The 20,012-nt window shown below is 43.9% G+C and overlaps 1 protein-coding gene and 1 long non-coding RNA gene across 2 annotated transcripts; both read left to right on the top strand.

Annotated features, from left to right (window-relative positions):
• Window positions 1-1,919: 1,919 nt before the first annotated feature.
• On the top strand, window positions 1,920-20,005 carry LOC309475412 (5-hydroxytryptamine receptor 3A-like; the record flags this gene model as incomplete). Its single annotated transcript, XM_082138173.1, has 9 exons — window positions 1,920-1,958; window positions 2,803-2,961; window positions 3,048-3,092; window positions 3,180-3,289; window positions 3,723-3,892; window positions 5,094-5,254; window positions 16,830-17,040; window positions 17,787-18,026; window positions 19,779-20,005. 9 exons carry the CDS (start codon window positions 1,920-1,922, stop codon window positions 20,003-20,005), a joined length of 1,362 nt encoding a protein of 453 aa, XP_081994299.1.
• Window positions 12,689-13,633, top strand: LOC309476561. Its single transcript, XR_014198275.1, has 2 exons — window positions 12,689-12,849; window positions 12,925-13,633. It is a non-coding gene; the product is annotated as an uncharacterized lncRNA (long non-coding RNA).
• Window positions 20,006-20,012: the final 7 nt, after the last annotated feature.

Below are 20,012 nucleotides of genomic sequence, written 5' to 3'. Positions count from 1 at the left end.
GATTTTATAAAGTCTAAATATGAATTATATAACAATATTACGGAGTAGTATGATGAAATGACAGCAGGGGGCAGTAAAATACCACTTATTGGCTTAATATGTCATGGTATTCATTTTAAGGCTACATATTGAAGTGACCCTATTATAGCCATCCAAATGAAGAAGTTATACTTTTTCTGATAATTATTTATCTAGAGAGTCCAGAGAATTGCACTGCACTGGTTTTGAACATTATTATATGAACATTATATGTTCATAGATGGAAAACACTATTTACAGCCAATACAGGCAATTTACCATAGGAAATATATGTTTTTAAAGCCTTTTAACAGTTATAGCGCCACCTATGGTCCGATCTCCATAAAATGTTGCATGCTTGTTAATGATGTTATGTCACATATGCTCATCAATTTTTGTGAAGTTCTGAGTTTTCGTTTAGGATTTATAGGCTTTTTAGTGCATTTTGCCACGCCCATTTTCTTTATGACCCAATATACCCATGCGAAAAATGCAAAAGTTCAACTTTTTTTTGATAATTATTGATCTAAAGAGTCCATAGAATTGTCCTAGACTCGTTTGGTTCTGATCGGGCGAAAAATCTAGGACTAGTTCGCAAAAGTAGGTTTTTAACATAATTACAAATATTTAATGAACGTTTTGATTGACAGCAATGGTTCTTGAGGCAAAGTTGTTGAGCATGAGCAGATCTATCAAATGATATGCATTTTGTGACGATAAGTGTAACACCACGTGGTTACAGAGCCATAAAACTCGTTAGCGCCAACTAGTGGCCGATTTCTTTCAAAATTCTTACAGACCTCTAGGGCCATGAGTCGAACATGCCCATCGAGTTTCGTTCCGATCGGCCTCCGTTAACCTTGTCTAATAGGGGCTCAAATTCATTGGCCGATGGCGGCCATGTTTTTCGAGATACACCAATGTCCTCATAGACATACATGGCACCTCGGACCAAGACACTGCATACCAATTTTCAAGTCAATCGGACTAACGGTCAGGTGGTTATAGCCTGTTTTATGTTTTTTTCATGTTATAGCGCCACCATGTGGCCAATCGCCTCGATTTTTTTTACTGCGACCTCAGATTGATCTCTTACACGTGTGTACTGAGTCTGGTGAAGATACCTCATTTACTTCTGGAGTTATAGCCGTTTTAGTAAAATAGGCTCCTCCCACAACGTTAATTTTGCGCCCCCTAGCGACCGTGAATCGAAATTTCAACTTTTTTTCGATAATTATTGATATTCAGACTCCAGAGAACAGTTCTACACTGGTTTGGTTCCGATCGGGCGAAAAACCTAGGACTAGTTCGCAAAAGTAGTTTTCTGACAAAATTCAAAATGGCGGAAAAATTTGCATACCGGAAATGAAATCGGAGATATACGTTTTGTTCTTCAGGAGTCCAGCTTTCCATTGATATAAGACACTAGAGTCTACGACATATGGTCTAGGAGTTATGACCAGTTTCGCGCTTTTGGTCGCTATAGCGCCACCTATGGGCCAATCGGGGTCATACTCTCTGAACCTCTCCTCGATTTTTGTACTACCATCTGGCAAAGTTTCAAGGTTCCAGCTCTTACGGTTTGGGCTGCACGATGCGTTTTACGGCGGAAGAAAAATAATAATAAAAATCAGCACAATTACAATAGGGTTTCAGCACTTCGTGCTTGAACCCCTAATAATAATAATATTATTATTATTATATGTTAGGTGCCATACAAACAAGGCCAGTCTAATTAAATCTTTCTTCTAATTAAATGTGTGAGACACTGAACATGTTTTTTTCATCTAATGGAAAAACAAGATAGATTACTAATGAGTTCAACCAAATGGATCCAAAGCTATTAAAACAAGCTAGGCCAGTGGTTACCAAAGGTGTTAAACAACATGTAACCGCACATAATGTTGCCAGTAAAGGGTCAGCACACTTCACCTGTGGAAGTAAGCGGTGTGATTTAAACTTGAGCAGTAGGAATAGTACAATAGGAATAGTACAATAGGAAATCTCATCTACACACAGCATTATGGGACATCTTTTGCGTTTTCTTTTGGCATGTTTCATTCTACTTACAGGTAATGAATTGAACTTATATGTGGAGCACGGACTTAATACTTTTGGTCAGTTTTGTCTTTGTAAACTTAAAAACAATAATGAAATATCTTGATAATGAATCAGCATTACCTTTAATTCAGAATCAATTGTCTTTAAAAAAAAAATTAAATGAACAATTATTTTAAAAGCAAGTTTAAAAGTTAGTTTTGCTGGCTTCTAGAAGATGTGTGAAATTACAGTAATTACTTACGAATTCTATACAGCGTCTTAATTCTGCTGTCATTGTGTCATTATTTTGCTTTCTATACAAGATAAGATTAGATAACATGGACTAAAATGAAAATACTTAATTAACGGTTGAAAGTTAAATATGCTAAAAATATCCATTAGGGATGATCAAACAAGATAAAATATACACTTGAAAATGTTCGAAAGTAATTGCATTAAAAGTGGTAGAATTCTTTATACACTGTAGTTAAAAAAAAAAAAAAAAAAAAAAAAAAGATTTTTCCAAGTTGTAAATAAAACAAATTAAGTTCTGAGTGAAATTAAGTTCTGATTGAAAATTGTTTCTACACTACACTATTTTTCAGTGTACAACTTACAAAAATACTGAATAGTACAGTATTTGTATCTGACCGATTAAAAAGTGCTAATAAATGTGAAAATGGCCATCAGATGAAGTTAGACTAAGTTAGTTTCCCTGGTTTATTGTGTTATTAAGTGTTGCAGTGTGTGGTGAATATGCTTCAATGTGAAGACGGACAAAGTGGACCCACGTATGAATCTCTACAGCAAGTCATTGACAAGAAGTCCTTCAGACCTTCACTCAACCTCAGCACCCCCACTATCACCAACATCTCCTTCACTCTCTACGCTATCTTGGGAGTTGTGAGTCAATATGGGACTGGCTATATGTGTCTGTTTGTGTAAATTATCCTCGCATCTGAACATTTGATGCCTGTTCTGTTTTGCAGAATGAAAAAGCACAAATTCTTACCACATTCCTCTGGCTCAGGCTGGTAAGTTTGGTGCATAAACGCTAAGAGATGTTTGGATAATCACCTGAATATTACACAATCCTGTAATTTAATCATGTTTGGTTTTAGTACTGGTTCCATGAGTTCCTCATTTGGGATCCAGAACCCTGTGATGGCATTACGAAGATCTCTCTTCCAGTCAAAGATCTCTGGACTCCTGACATTATCGTTTATGAGTTGTAAGTGCCATCTAGTGGGAAGGATCGGGACATTTTTTTATTTTTTTATTTTTGCTCAAAAAAATATTCCTAATATTTGTATATACCAAGCAAACAGGAAAAATTCTCAGAACTAACGTTCTGGCAAGGTATATATAAATAATGAACAAATGTTCTTCTAGTAGCCTAACATTAATAGAACGTAGAAGGATAGAATTGAATAGCATAGAGTAGAAGTTATTTGGTCTTTAGTGTATTTCTTTCTTCTGCTGAACGCAAACGAATATATTTTAAAGAATGTTGGTAACCAGACAGTTGATGTACCCCATAGGAAAATAAAATACTATGGATGTAATGGACGTCTTAGCAGAAGATAATAATATAGGCTACAAGTGAATTAAAAAATAATTTCAACTCATATTAATATTTGTCCTCTCTCTCTTCTGGTGTTTAGTGTGGATGATGATGTATCTCAGGCCTGTCCTTATGTGTATGTGAACCACACGGGCCACATCCGCTATGACAGGATGTTGAGGCTTGTTAGCGCCTGTAACCTTGAGATCTTCAGCTTCCCTTTCGACATACAGAACTGCTCTTTCACCTTCGGCTCCTACATGCATACCAGTAACATCACCGCTTTCATTGCTCTCCACATTTCCTGCCGTCTCAGTGCATATTTGCCATAGAGGCATTTCCTTTTGTGTGTTTCTGAGGCCTGTGAAGGTCCACGTTTCTTAGTTTCTGTGGACTTTCACATGTAGTAATGTAATATGGCATATGGCAATAAGAAAATGTTTTGAACAGTTTAAATATAAGTTGTAAGTTTATATCTCACAATTCAAACGAAATAACTCACAATTGGGAATTTATATCACAATTCAGACTTTATAACTCGCAATTGTGAGTGTATATCTCACAATTCAGACTATAACACACAATTTTGAGTTTATATCTCACGATTCGGATTTTATAACTCACAATTGTTACCCTGGTAATCCAGAGTTCTCGTGAGAGCACAAGTTGAATTTGCTCAGCGAGTTACTCTGGTGTCGAATAATAATGCTCATTAAATATGCCCCTCGATCTGAGCTGCACCAATCACATCGGCTTATCTGATATAGGCGGGCCAGAGGCGAGCTAAACAGATGACGACAGCGGTAAAAAAAAAAGAAAAAAAAAGAAGGACGTTTTTGCTGTTTCGCCGACCGGATACGGTAAGAGTATAATCAGAGAATGTCTAATAAGGTTAGCTCCGCTGGTAGCTGGGGTTTATTGTTGTGATTGGTCGTAGTGTTATCCAGTTGCGTGAAGCGAGATTTTCAAATGCACGCTTGGTGCCGCCCCTCGAGCTGGCCGATTTTCATTAGTCGACGCCAGACCATTAATCTTTTAGATTTAGGTCTGGATTTCCAGGCTACACAATTGTGAGTTTATTTCTCACAATTCTGACTTTTTTCTTAGAACAGTGAGATTGAAAAAGTGAAAAAGTGCAAATTGTGAGATATGAAAAACTCATATATAGTCCGAATTGTGAGATTCTGTGGTGGAAACAAGCTTCCATAATTAATACATAAAAATAAAAAACATAAGAAAAAATAATTGTATTTCAAGCTGTGTATTCAAGTCATTGTATGCAGGAATAGCATGGAAGTTCTAATGCATTTTGGAATAAATTAATAAACAAAAAATATATAAACTGATTTCATGTTGACATGAAAACAAATGATTACAATTCAACAACTAATTTAGCTGATTAGTCAAAGCAGATTCCTGAATGTGTCTTTAACTGTAATTCTAATACCTGTAATACTTGTAACCCCTTCAGTAAAGGATGTGCGTGTCAGTCCTGCCCTGTCCTTTGCGGAGATGACCGGAAACTCACAGCGATACCTGCAGGCCAGTGGAGAATGGGAGCTGGTGGTTATACTGGGTGACGCAAACATTTTGAAGTTTGGAATAGACGAATGGGACATCATCACTTTCTGGGTAAGAAAGGGACAAAGCCAGGGTGTATACATGGCTCGGTTTAGAATAGCATGGTACTTTATTTCTCCAGTACATTTTCACAACCAAATGATATTTGCCAAATTATCCATCTTATTTTGCAGCATGGAAGTAAATTATTTTATGTGAATATGTGAGACTTCCGATTCATTATCTGCTATAGGTAAATAACTAGAATAACAAAGTGTAGTAAATGGTAACACTATTTGCGCTACAAACCTATATTCGTGAGAGGACGCTGGGGCTGTTTACTCGCCGCTTCTCCGTCTACTATTGCCTCTTGTGTTCCTGTTTCTTTGTGTTCGCTGTACCCCTTCCTCTGGACAACCTCTCAGCTGGTTCCCGAAACCGCTTGGGCTCTTCGGCCGGACTGTCGCCTCGTCGGTTAGCCGCTATCTGGCTGCCCTCGTTCACCCAACGCGTGGCGGCTAATCCTAGCTGCTTCAGCGGCTAACCCGATTGCCTACCTCCTTCTCACAGGCTACTCCACCAGATGCGAGCCGTGACCGAGACTGGATATTCAACTCTGCAACTGGTCGAACTAATCAACTACTCCATTCCATCCTGCATCCCAGTCATCAAACAGCTCGGACTTCTTCGTCAACCCCGTTACATCCACAGAAGCTTTCGCCGCAAGTTTGTTTACTTCCACCACGGACAATCCATTCCATCAATCTGGTCACCTGCATGCTCTGTCGCACCTCTCGCACGTCATCAGAATCCTTCCCCCACTGGATCACATAGAGCTGAACGCACTGTCAGGCTGCACAGAAAACCCGGTCTGGACTACAGTGCTATTCGCACTTCACATACACCTATTCTCCAATCATTTGCAAATTCACTCACTGTCCCTCCTCAACTGCAATACCCCCCCTCCCCACCGACCACACGCACTGTGAACTGGGACAACCTCAGATCTTTCCAGCCTGCCATTCCTGATGGAATGGAACATCCACCCTCTCACAACTACATCTGCAAACATTTACATTTACATTTATTCATTTAGCTGACGCTTTTATCCAGAGCGACTTACAATTGCTATATATGTCAGAGGTCGCACGCCTCTGGAGCAACTAGGGGTTAAGTGTCTTGCTCAGGGACACATTGGTGTCTCACAGTGGATTCGAACCCGGGTCTCTCACACCAAAGGCATGTGTCTTATCCACTGCGCCACCACCACCCCAACCCCAACCCCAAACCCAAACCCAACCCCTCCCGCCGTGGCGGTGCCCTCACCGTTATTTTCAATAAGAAATTCCGGATCACAGAACTCCCCCTCCCCTCAGTATCATCGTTTGAATATCTCGCCTTTACAGCTCTTTCCTCCTTGACAGTCATCCTCGATTACCGGCCACCTAAACCAAATCCCTCCTTTCTCTCTGATTTTACTGAACTCCTTACACTAGTCTCATCTCTCTCTTCACGTCTGCTGTTACTCGGTGACCTAAACATCCACATAGACTCCCCCACCTGCAAGCTGTCATCAGAATTCACCATTTTACTGGACAACTTCACTCTTACCCAACATGTCACATTCCCCACCCATGAAAAAGGACACATCCTCGACCTGGTCTGCTCCACAAACCAACCAAGCTCGACCTCCATCCATGCCTCTTTCCCCTCTCTGATCACAAACTGATACGGTTTCACCATCCCTTCTCCAAACCCACGCCCTCGTCTCCTCAGAAAAATCACCTTCCACAACCTTAAATCTATCGAACTCCACTGGCTTCCTATCTCCCACCGGATCACCTACAAAACCCTGGTCCTCACTTACAAAGCCCTCCACCATCTGGCCCCCTCATATCTTACTGACCTCCTTTCCCCCTACCAACCCTCATGGTCCCTCAGATCCACCTCAGCCAGTCTCCTCTGCATCCGCAAGTCCAACCTCCGCAGTTTTGGGGACAGAGCCTTCTCTAGGGCAGCTCCCAGGCTCTGGAACTCTCTCCCCCAAGAGATCCGCACCTCTGAGTCCCTCACCATCTTTCAGTCCCGCCTCAAGACCCATCTCTTCACCTCTGCCTACCCCTAGCCCCATGCCCCCTCCATTTTCATCTGTGCCTGCATCTTGTTTTGTTTTTGTTTTGTTTTGTTTTGCATTTTTCTTATTATCTACCTGCCCTGTAAAGCGACTTTGAGTTTGTGAAAAGCGCTATATAAATTCAATTTATTATTTTGATTATTACAAACCACTGTTTATAATTATGACAATACATTCAAATAATATGAAATACCAGTTTGCAATATAAAGCAGCATAATAAGCTGTTTTGTGAAAGCAGATTTGACACTGGAAGCCAGACACATTCAAATTACAAATGGTCATCCCCACTCACATTAAAATTAAGGTGGATTACATAGCATATAAAAAAATGTATGTGTGTTGTAAATGGCCACAATATGTTCCTTTTCGATACGGTTAATTTCGCATTGCGTCAGAGAATGTTCTCTGATCTCTATGGGGAAACTCAGTTTTCTCCGAATACTGAAGCCTGATTGGTTCATGTCTGTGAATTTCAGACAAATGCCCTTTCAGCCCACCAAGATGGCTGGGGCCGACTACCAATATAAATCGCACTGAGCGACTATCTAGTCAGATTTACTCTCCTTCACCGCGAAGATTAATCTCCTCACTAACTCCGAAGAAGAAGCAGCCTCTACTCACCGTAAAGAACAGCCTCTGCGGCGGATCAAAGGCTCTTCAGCTCCAGACTCGCAGCTGACTCAGCGCTTTCCGGCAAACACAAAAGAGCAAATTTCATGCGGAAAGCCAAATATAAAGAGCAAATATCTTTCCTAAAACAGTTAGTACTGGACCCCATCTCCTGCTGTTATGGCAAATCAAATAAAAAACGAAGTCCTTCACAAAAAGAGCATTTCTCCTCCGTTTCATGCAGCTGCAAGTGTCAGCCCCCCAACCACAGTCTGACGGGCTGCCATCTGCGACTCTCCAACCCCTCGCCGCCCGAAGTCAGGCTTGGGAAGCCATTCTGGGCATGTCAAACTGGGTTTTAGAGACAATAAATTGGGGTTACTTGCTCCAATTCGCTCGATGATTGGCTGCTCTTAGCCCAATCGAAGGAGGAGCTGTGCACTCACAGAGCTCTGCTCCTCAACCACTTAGCAAAAGCTTGTGGTCACCCAGAAAACGCATTGCATTCCTGGGGACAGTACTCGACTCATCCAACATGCAGGCTTTGATCTCACCGGATCGCTCCCTGAAAATTCAGCAGCTAGCGCCAGCTTTCAAACCGGGGAGCAACATCCTTTTAAAAACATTTCAGAAGCTACTGGGCCACATGGAAGCAGCCTCCTCAGTAGTTCCCTTGGGCCTTAAACATGCAGCTTCTACAACACTGGTTGAAGGCCCGCATCCCACCTTGAGCGTGCCGTGAGGGCCGTATCATTCTCAGGGTGAGCCACTGTTGTGCCAGAGCCCTGACCCCCTGGAAGTCACCACATCTGTATCAGAGGTGCCTGGAACTGGGCTCAGTCTCCAGAAGGAAGGTAGTCATGACAGATGCCTCCAAGACGGGTTGAACCATCTTCTGAACAGACTGGCAGCCCTCCTCCTGTGGGCACAGGACAATCTCTGCTCGATACAAGCTCTGCATGTGCCAGGCTCTATGAACACGGGAGCAGATATTCTGTCCCGGAAGGGACCGCCTCCAGGGAAATGGAGACTCCACCCCCTGACGGTCAGCATGATTTGGAGCATTTTTGGACAGGCATAAGTGCCTCTTTAGACGCACTGACCCACAGTTGGCCTCCTCTGCGCCTCTATGCCTTCTTAGCACTGCACCCTCAGGTCATCAGCCAAATCAGGGAGGACAGATGCTCAGTCTTACTTGTGGCGCCACTCTGACTCGCCACTCACTCTCTAAGGCTAGGGCACCTTCGAGAAAATCTGACTAGAAAGCTGTTCAGTGCGACTTATATAGGCAGTCTGCCCCGTCCATCTTGGTGGGCTGAAAGGCCTTTTGTCTGTGAAATTCACAGACGTGAACCAATCATGCTTCAGTATTCTAAGAAAACAGAGTTTCCCAATAGCGATCAGAGAAGATTCTCTGACGCAATACTCATTCCCATTATCGGGAACCGAGATTACGTGAGTAACCGAAGCGTTTGTTTGTTATGTTGTGAATTAAGAAATTAAGAATTAATTCCTATGTCTTATTAATTGGTTTCATCATTTTAGTTAAATCCTTGCCATGTTGTTGTACTAATTTGTTTAGTCATTTTAATTTAGTTACACTGTGGCCACGGCTTAACTAAAATCAGGGACCGAATTATTAAGTTGTGGGAACAAATTCTTAATGAATGGCCACAATTTTTTTTTTTCACTTTGCATATCATCAATTAATAATTTGTTCCCAAAACGTATACATTTTTATTATATCATACTAATACATTCCATGATTTAAAGGGAAAAAATAAATGGCTATGAAATGTATGTCAGTCCACATCTTAAGGCCCGCTCACACCAAGAATGATAGCTATATTGATACAATTTAAAAAAATCATTCTAAAGTTAAAAGTGTAGCAGTCCACACCAACTGCAACCTTAACGACACAGAGGAACAATATCGTTGAAATCGCTTTCAGAATGTTTTTTTTTCCAGATGATGACCAATAAAAACATTGACAGCCAATCAGAATCCATCCTGCTTTAAAGAGCTTAAGCATTTTAAGCAGCAGATGACAAAACTGCAGCGCGTGTTTGTAATAAATGTGCACTGGTGTGGACGCTAATATAGTTCCCTTTCGAGAGGTCTCTCGTATTGCGTAAGGCTAGCTTGCGCTATGGGAAAACTCCTTTTCTCGAGAATATTGAAGTCAAATCTTTAAAACGCAGTGCAGCTGCACAGCATTCACAGATGAGTGACGAGCGCGGCCATTGGCTGTGCTGCAGCAACTGCACGAACCTATGGCGAGGCGGCTCAGACGCGCGAACCAATCAGGGCACTTAGCGCCCTGGCACGTCAGAGCCCGCCAGAATGGGCATGGCTTATGGCTATAAGCACCCATTCCTCGCCTAGGAACTTCAGATTTTATCTCCTTCAGCGAACTCACCACTTCGCTGATCTCTTGATAAGAAGCTTTCTCGCCACCGTCGAAAAGCCTACAGCGGAACAAGCCACCTGCCTTGCAGTTCTGAGGGCGTCGGCTTTCCTGGTTTTTCAACTGGACACCGCCTTCAGCCCGCTGTTCTGCTGTGCCATCCGGTGCGCTATATATCCTTACAACGCATTAATGTGTTCGCCGTTGAGTCACACTTTTTCAAAAGAGCAAATTTGAGGCATTGTTGCAAATGCCTCGAACCACCTGCGCCTCGTGCAGAAGCCCTCTCTTCAGCGGAGATGGTCACATCCTTGCACTCGCTAAGGGCTCCCCACACTGCGGGCTCGACTGGATGGTTTAGCCGATGACAAGCCCCGCGTTTCCCGCTCTTTCTTCCCTTTTGCTTGAGCCGCGCAAAAGAAGCGCCACGCACAAAGGATGTCAGAGTGGACGGACACAAGCGATGTTCGCGCCTCGCGCCCACGGCTAGCTCTCTTTACGTTCAAGAGCCCCGCCCTCGCGCCCTCATTTCGCGCGTCATGCAGAGCCCTCTCGAGCTCTCTGCATGACCCAGACGGACACTGTGAGTTTTCAAAACTGCGTCACTCACATAGACGAAGGAAGAAAGAGAGTGTTTGAGTCCCGCCGAGGCCAGACCAACCTCCATTTCTCACACATTTCCCAGTCCCCTCTTTAGTTCGGGCGGCTGGAAATGTCAATATTGCAGCAAACGAGCCTGTTATAAAACATGCACACCTGCAAATAAACGGTGTTTAACAGGCGACACAAAACATGCCGCTCTCTTCTCTGCTCACGGTAACTGTCTTATGTCATTCCCCCCTGTGGCTCAGTGGTGAAATCTAAAGCCCCGTTCACACCGCCAGCGACTTTGTCGCTGTATGTCGCTAGTCTCTGTACTGTGAAGTCACTTGTGGGCGTTTGTTGTGCTGTCGCTCTAATGTTTTTGGTAGACTGCACGTCTGGCCATATCTATACAAAATACCATCACAAGTGATACAACTATGTCATTTTAATTTGACTAGGAATTAGGCTCAAAAGAAACAGTATGCTGTTGGGAGAGTGTTTTTATATTACCACAGTAGTGTTTAGTGGATTAAATAATTTAGCCTACTAGATTAATGATCAATCAATCAACAAATTAACTCATACTGTCATAAATTACTAAAACGTCATTCGAATTTGACAAGTAATCAATTTTCTTGTCCCTATAGTCAACATAATGCAGGGGAAACTGTAAAATGAACTGCAGCAGTGCTAAACTTGCGTCATAAAATTACAACACTCGAACTAAATGTGTGAATTAAACTCACGGAGACTGTCGACAGTTTCTTTTCCATGCATCATTTTATTATATCCATGCATGTGGTTACAGTCAAATCATATAAAACAGTGAAATCGCCCTTGAACTCTTTTGTCTTGCCTGCACTCGAGACGGTGACGTGAGCTGAGCTCCACTGAAAGTTTTCTTTCCTATTGGTTGTTGCTCGTGAAAATCGCTTCTCATTTGCATAAAGTTGAAATTTCTGAACTTTTGTCGCGGGTCTCGCGACGCTTGACGCGCCAACATTCCGTCGCCAACGGTCAATGTGTCGCCGGAAGTCGCCAGCGCTCCATTGAAATGAATGGGATCATGTCGAATCCCGGCTCTGGCAGGAGATGAAAATTATGCTGCTCTCTTCACTGCGCTCGCGGCCAGCTTTCTTATGTACAGAAAGCGGCCCCGCCCCTCGCGCCCTCCCGTTCACAATGGCGGGGTTCATCGCGCCAGAGACCCGAGTTCGAATCTCGGCTGCACTGAATCTTTTCACCAAAGCGAACAAGCTCACGCCGGCCCCGCCCCCAGACTCACTCTCTTTGGCAGTGTCTGAAGAAGGGATTGGTCGGGCTCAACTTTTGACCCCACACCCCATCTAAGCCCAGCATAAGTGCGATTGGACGAAGCATGGCCAGCTTAATCATGTTAAAGAGCCAACTCTGGCTTCCTACAAAAGGGGTAGTGAACATAATCCTCTTTAGCTCAAGCTGGAGGTATTTAAAATGTAGGTTTTGAGTCCACTGTAATGTACGCTTACCTGCAAACCTACGCTGTACCAACAGCGACTCTAATGAAGAAAGAGCGCTTTCTACCATTTTCCCCCTCTGGCTCATGCTGGAGGTGTTCTAAATGTAGGCTGTGTGCCCACTATAAAGTATGCACTGTGCCAATAGCACACAAGCATGGCCTATCATGAAGTGGTCTGGCCCCAGATTTCATTCAGCCATTGCTGGAGGTGTTCTAAATATAGGCGGTGTGCCCACTACAAGTGTGCACCCCTGCAAATGAAACGGGGACCCCGACCCAAGATTGTGTTGGACCCCAAGCCTCGAAAACCTTCCTAGCCACGGCGCTGGAGGTGTAATAAATGTAGGTCGTGTGCCCATTATAAAGTACGCACCCCTGCACATAAGCACTGTTCCCACAGTATCAAGCTTCCCCCCAGCTCACGCTGGAAGTGTAAAGAATGTAAGGCGTGTGCCCACTATGAAGTACGCACCCCTACACATAAACACCCCAGCCAGCGCGGGAGAGATAATAAATGTAGATTGTGTGCCCACTGTAAAGTACGCACCCCTACACCTGAAAACTGTTTCCACATCCCCGCCCCCCAAAGATTATTTAGTGCTTTGTAAATAATCCGCAATATATAAAAATGTATACGATGTTTAATAGGGAGCCAATGGAGTGTTGACAGAACAGGGCTAATATGGTCATACTTCCTGGTTCTGGTTCTTGCTGTGTTTTGGACCAGCTGTAATTTGTTTATTAAGCGTACAGGGCAACCACCCATAAGAGCATTACAATAATCTAGCCTTGATGTCATGAACGCATTAACTAATTGTTCCGCATTTGTCAATGAGAGCATATGACGTAATTTAGATATATTTTTAAGATGGAAAAATGCGGTTTTACAGATACTAGAAACGTGGCTTTCAAGTGAAAGATTTGAAAAAAAAAGCACCCCCAGGTTCCTAACCGACGACAAAGACTTGACAGAGCAGCCATCAAGTCTTAGACAGTATTCTAGGTTATTACGTGAGGAAGTTTTTTGTCCAATAATTAGAATCTCTGTTTTTTCAGAATTAAGTAGTAGGAAATAACTAGTCATCCAATTTTTTATATCAGCTATGCATTCCGTTAATTTTGTGAATTGGTAAGTTTCGTCAGGGCGTGAGGAAATATAGAGCTGAGTACCATCAGCATAACAGTGAAAACTAATTCCATGCTTCCTAATGATATCTCCAAGGGTAGCATGTACAGATTGAAAAGCATCGGTCCTAGTACTGAGCCTTGTGGTACGCCATACTGAACTTTTGATCGATAAGTCATTTCTTCATTTACTGCTACAAACTGATAACGTTCAGATAAGTCTGATTTAAACCATGCTAATGCAATTCCACTAATGCCAACATATTTCTGAGTCTATTTAACAGAATGTTGTGGTCAACAGTATCAAATGCAGCACTAAGATCGAGTAACACTAATAGTGAGATACAACCACGATCGGATAATAAGAGCAAATCATTTGTAACTCTAATGAGAGCAGTCTCAGTACTATGGAACGGTCTAAATCCTGACTGAAAATCCTCGCAGATATCATTTCTTTCTAAAAAGGAACATAGTTGTGAGGATACCGCCTTTTCTAGTATCTTTGACAGAAAAGGTAGATTCGAGATCAGCCTGTAATTGACTAAATCTGTACGATCAACAGTCTTCATTCAACCCCTAGCTATGCGGGCCAAGGCCTGGGAGGCTATCCCCGGTATATCAGAATGAGTGTTGACAGTGGGGAGTGCGAGTGTTAGACTACCTCGACGATTGGCTGATTATAGCTCAATCGGAGGCGCAGTTGATAACTCACAGATCCTGGCTCCTCAGCCATCTATAATGCCTGGGTCTCAGGATCTATATCAGATGTCTGGGTATCAGGATCTTCCAAGAGCACACTGTCTCCCAGCCAGAGTATTTATTTTTTCTGATATAAAAAATGATATTTCCTGATAGACTCTATACGAATGATACGCGCCTTACACCAGAGCGCGCGCTCTCCATTCAACGCCTAGAGGCATCTTTCAAAGCGGACGCCTTGACGCCTCTCAAAAGATTTCAGAGGATGTTGGGTCTCATGGCCTCAGCATCATCAGTACTCCAGCTAGGACTACTGCACATGGGTCCTCTTTAGCGCTGGCTAAAACCCTGTGTACCAGCTCACGCGTGGCAATCTGGCCACTTACTAATCAGTGCGAGCCACGGCTGCATCAAAGCCCTGACTCCCTGGAAAGCGGCCGACTGGTATGGGTGTGGTTTCAAAGAGAAAAGTGATCTCGACCGACGCCTCCAACCTAGGTTGGGGGGCCCTTTACGAGGGCAGGCCCATCTCTGGCCTATGGTCAAGCCCGGAGAAGCGCCTACATATAAACTGTCTAGAGGTGAGAGCGGTCGTTCTATCAATGAAAGCTTTTCTCCCATATCTAAAAGGCCACCACGTCCTGGTCCGAACGGACAACATGGCAGTGGTGTCTTGCATAAATCGCCAGGGCAGTCTCAGGTCAAACAACCTGCACGCCATGGCCAAGAGTCTCATTCTATGGGCTCAGCACAATTCGCTGGCTGAGGGCGGCGCATGTGCCAGGCATTCTGAATCAGGTTGCGGATATGCTATCCAGAGACAATGTTCCCCCAGGGGAATGGTCTCTTCACCCTCAGACGGTTCAGCTGATATGGAGCATCTTCGGCGAGGCAGAGGTCGACCTCTTCGCCTCAGAAGACAGCGCTCATTGCCGAACATTTTTCTCAAAGAGCAAGGACACGCTTGCCCACGACTGGCCGAGCCGTCCGCTATATGCATTTCCTCCGGTCACGATGTTACCACAGGTCATCGAACGGATCAGTGAAAGCAAGTGTGCAGTGCTACTAATAGCCCCTCTCTGGAAGACCCAGTTATGGTTCTCCGAAGTTGACACAACTGCTGGAAACAGCTGCTGGAAACAGTCCGCTAAGGAGAGCGAACGCAGGCGAACGGGAAAATCTGGCATCCCCGTCCCGACTTGTGGGCCCTTCATGTATGGCCCCTCAACGGGTACCCAGGTGTCTCCCGGATAGGGTGCTAAAAACGCCCTCAACTAGGCACCTCTACGCTCAGAAATGGGTGGTGTTCTCTGGCTGGTGCGCGGAGCCTGGACCCCTACTCATGCGGAGTACCAAGTATACTCGCTTTTTTGCAAGAGCTCTTGGACACGGGTCGCACCTCCTCCACGCTCAAAGTATATGTGGTGGCCATAACAGCATCTCATCCTCTTGTGGCCGGACAATCACTAGGAAGGAACTACCTCATCGTGCACTTCCTTAAAGGGGCAAGGAGGCCAAACCCTCCGCGACCCCCCTCTGTGCCTATCTGGGTCCTGGAAGCATTGAAGGGTGCCCTGTTTGAACCGCTTCGGTCTGTGACCTGAAGCACCTTTCGCTCAAAACCGCTCTTTTACTGGCGCTCACTTCAGTCAAGAGAGTGGGTGATTTACACGCGCTATCAGTGAGCGCGTCCTAACGTTTGGGCCTAACGACTCCAGAGCCGTCCTCAAGCCAAGGCATGGTTATATTCCTAAAGTGCTCTGACTCAGTTCAGAGCACAGGTTATTTCACTAGCAGCTCTTCCCTCACCAGAGGATAAAAGAAACGCAAATTTACTCAGTTCAGAGCACAGGTTATTTCACTAGCAGCTCTTCCCTCACCAGAGGATGAAAGAGACGCAAATTTACTCTGTCCCGTCAGGGCTCTCAGAGTTTATCTGGAACATTCTGCCTCATTCAGACAGTCGGAACAGCTTTTTGTATGCTTTGGCGGCCGCACCAAGGTGCTCGTCTAAAAGCAGAGATTATCACGCTGGATTATGAGTCTAAGGGCCTTCATTGCCCCTTAGGCGTCAGAGCTTATTCCACAAGAGGCATGGCCTCGTCTTGGGCTTGGTCAAGTGCAATACCCATTGAAGATATCTGTGCGGCTTCACCGTCCACATTTATGAGGTTTTATAACCTGGAAGTTCCCGCTTTGCAAGCGAGGGTTCTTTCAATACAAAATGTGTAAGGACAAACCCCCTAAACCTTGGGCCCGATACATATCCGGTCCTGGTTAAACTCGAACTACGGTTTCAATATATATACATTATAAGAGTTTGGCCCTTATTAGGCCTATTCCTTGTTTTTTCCCTTTACGAAGCCCGTCACGGACTAGCTTTATTGGGTTCATACTTTACTCTTTCTTAGCCTCAGGCATCTTGCCTCGGGCTACTGTATGGAGCGAAGTTAAGCACGTACGGCGTTTTAAACGGGGTTCCCATAGCGTAAGATGGCCTTACGCAATACTCGTTCCCTCATCTCAGGGAGCCAAGGTTCCATTATAATTCATGGTGTGAACGGACCTTTACTGTTTCTATCCTGCAGGTGGTGATAAAGCGACGACCGATTCTGTATGTGGTGAACCTGATCATCCCCAGCTCCTTCCTCATGATCATTGACATCCTGTCCTTCTACTTGCCGCCGCACAGCGTGGATCGATCCTCCTTCAAAATGACCCTCATTCTGGGCTATACGGTGTTTCTTCTCATTATGAACGACCTGCTTCCCAGCACTGCTAATGGAACACCTTTAATAGGTCAATTAGCCAAAACACACCTGTATGAGGCAATGTGTGAATGTCAAATGATGAACATTGGTCGATTACACCCTGGAGAGTAAAGTAGGCTGCTTTATTAAGACTCTACTTAAAGGAGCAGGTCATCTAAAAATTACATTTGGTTATTTACTCACCCTCATGCTGGTAATTCAATAAATCTGGATTACTTCGTAGCCATGCAAAGACAATTTTCATAGGTATATTTAAATCTTAAGGTGTTTAACAGCAAACAATAATCCCAGCATCATTGAATAGAAAGTTTGTCAGACTTCACGTCCATTTTCAAAGTGAACCCATTAGCATTAACAATGTTAGTATTAAACAAAAATAAAATTTCATTATTATGTTATGAACTTTACGGACTAGTTATCTTTTAGTGGTTATTATTCTGAGCAACAGTTTGTTCTCTTGCTTCAGTTGGAGAATCTTTGGCTTTTAACCATCTATCAAATGTTGTATACTTTCAGCTTAATACTGAAGTCCTCCAAGGCCATTAGCTAAACAAAACACATACGAGAGACATGAATGTATCACCAGTATTTTGCCAAGGACAATGGTGAACTGTACCGTTTAACAGTCATTATGCAAACATACTAGACCATGATGGACCAACAAGTATTCCAGAGCGCTTGAAATGAGTGTTAATCAATTAGAATCAAGAACTTACTTATGTAGTATAATGTGAACACTCAATCAATCTCTAAAATTTGGTTTCACCTCTTTAGGTATCTATTTCTCCGTGTGTTTGGCATTCATGGTCATAAGTCTACTGGAGACGGTCCTCATTACCTGCGTTCTCCACCATAATTCAATGAGGTACAGGGAAGTGCCGCACTGGGTACAGGTGCTGGTGATGCACTTCATTGCTCGGCTTATTTGCTACAGTTTCCCTGAAGACCCTTTAGCCAAACTAGAAGAGAAACAAGCCACCAACCCAACGCTCAGTCGACAGACAGCCACTAATGGTAAGATGCCCCAGCAAAATTACACTAGCTATGTTTCTGTCCAAAGCTGCGAATTTAACTTGTGCGCAAAATTTAAATATGGCATAAAACATTTTGGCAATAAAGCACCATTTCTATTCCATGTGTTCAAGAGAACAAAGTCATCACTTCCTGGGAAACTGGCACAAAATATTTGAAATAAAAATTCTATACTGTTATAGTTTGGTTAGTTTGGTCTGGAGCAAAACAATACAATTAAATTAAATTTAGTCCTGGTCTTCTTAGCGTTCACATTGGCATTTTAACACTGAACCTAAAGATACCGAACCTAAAGGCATAAGGATACGTCAGCAGCCATGTCACCCTGTAGCCCAAGACCGGTTGCAGACTGAAGCTAAGCAGGGTTGAGCCTGGTCAGTACCTGGATGGGAGACCTCCTGAGAAAACCAGGTTGCTGCTGGAAGAGGTGTTAGTGAGGCCAGCAAGGGGTGCTCACCCTGTGGTCTGTGTGGATCCTAACGCCCCAGTATAGTGATGGGACACTATACTGTCAAAGAGCACCGTCCTTTGGATGAGAGGTAAAACCGAGGTCCTGACTCTCTGTGGTCATTAAAAATCCCAGGATGTCTTTCGAAAGAGTAGGGGTGTAACCCCGGCATCCTGGCCAAATTTGCCCAGTGGCCTCTGTCCATCATGGCCTCCTAATCATCCTCATATACTGATTGGCTTCATCACTGTCTCCTCTCCACCAGTAAGCTGGTGTGTGGTGGGCGTTCTGGCGCAATATGGCTGCCGTCGCATCATCCAAGTGGATGCTGCACATTGGTGGTGGTTGAGGAGATTCCCCCCTTCTATGTAAAGCGCTTTGAGTGCCGAGAAAAGCGCTATATGAATGTAATGAATTATTATTATTATTATTATTACGTTCACAACCTGATTGGTCGGCTTTTATTACGTATCGCGACGGAACTTACCGAACACCCAAAACAATGCTGTGTTCAGGGCTAAATGCGCTCATTGCATGCGTGTAGCTACATTATATGATGGTATTTTGACCAGCTGAAGAGCTGTCGGAGTCAAAACAGTTCACACTTATTCAAATGAACCGCACTAACAGAGCAATCGCACCAGAGTTTGTTTTAATCCAACCAAACATGCCAAGTGTGAACACACTCTAACCCCGGATTTCCACCAACTGCGGAACGGCTGCGGATCGGCTCCGTGCTTCGTCGTCCTTCAATACCCACCAGGTCCGTATTCTTTGCGGAATGGCTGCGGCCATGACTGACAGCTGAAGTCACGAGGACCCACTAGATCTTGCGAATTCACGTATGATCGCGCAATATAAGTGCTGAATTGCTGCGGAGCTCTCCGGCATCCGGCAAAAATAGAAGCTCTGCGTATCTGCTCCGGAGGGCTGCGGATTGCCGGAGTCGGAACGCAGCCGTTCCGCAGTTGGTGGAAATCCGGGCTTAGAGTGTGTTCACACTTACCATGTTTGGTTGGATTAAAACAAACTCTGGTGCGATTGCTCTGTTAGTGCGGTTCATTTGAATAAGTGTGAACTGTTTTGACTCCGACAGCTCTTCAGCTGGTCAAAATACCATCATATAATGTAGCTACATGCATGCAATGAGCGCATTTAGCCCTGAACACAGCATTGTTTTTTATGCAACTTTATAAAGTTGCATAAAAAGAGGTGGGTGGAAACAGCTAATGTATAGCATACTAACTTTCAGATGTTAAATGTTTGCTTTTTTTTTTGTCCCCTAGTGTCTGGAACCATGACACTGGATGTGCCTGAACTCAGACAGATCAGTAAGGATCTTAGTGAGATGAACTCTTATCTGACCATTCTACGAAAGGAAGACCATCTACAGAACCAGTGGTGCCACGTGGGATACATCCTGGACTTCCTTCTCTTCCGCATTTACCTGCTGATAATCACAGGTTATGCACTTGTAATCATATGCATGTGGTGCATTTGGATGAAGCAATAGAAAAAGT

The sequence above is a fragment of the Leuciscus leuciscus genome (assembly GCF_965113295.1).
Source record: "Leuciscus leuciscus genome assembly, chromosome: 15".
NCBI lineage: Eukaryota > Metazoa > Chordata > Actinopteri > Cypriniformes > Leuciscidae > Leuciscus > Leuciscus leuciscus.
Note: the sequence above shows the minus strand (reverse complement) of the source record. Positions and strands in the feature narration are given on the sequence as shown.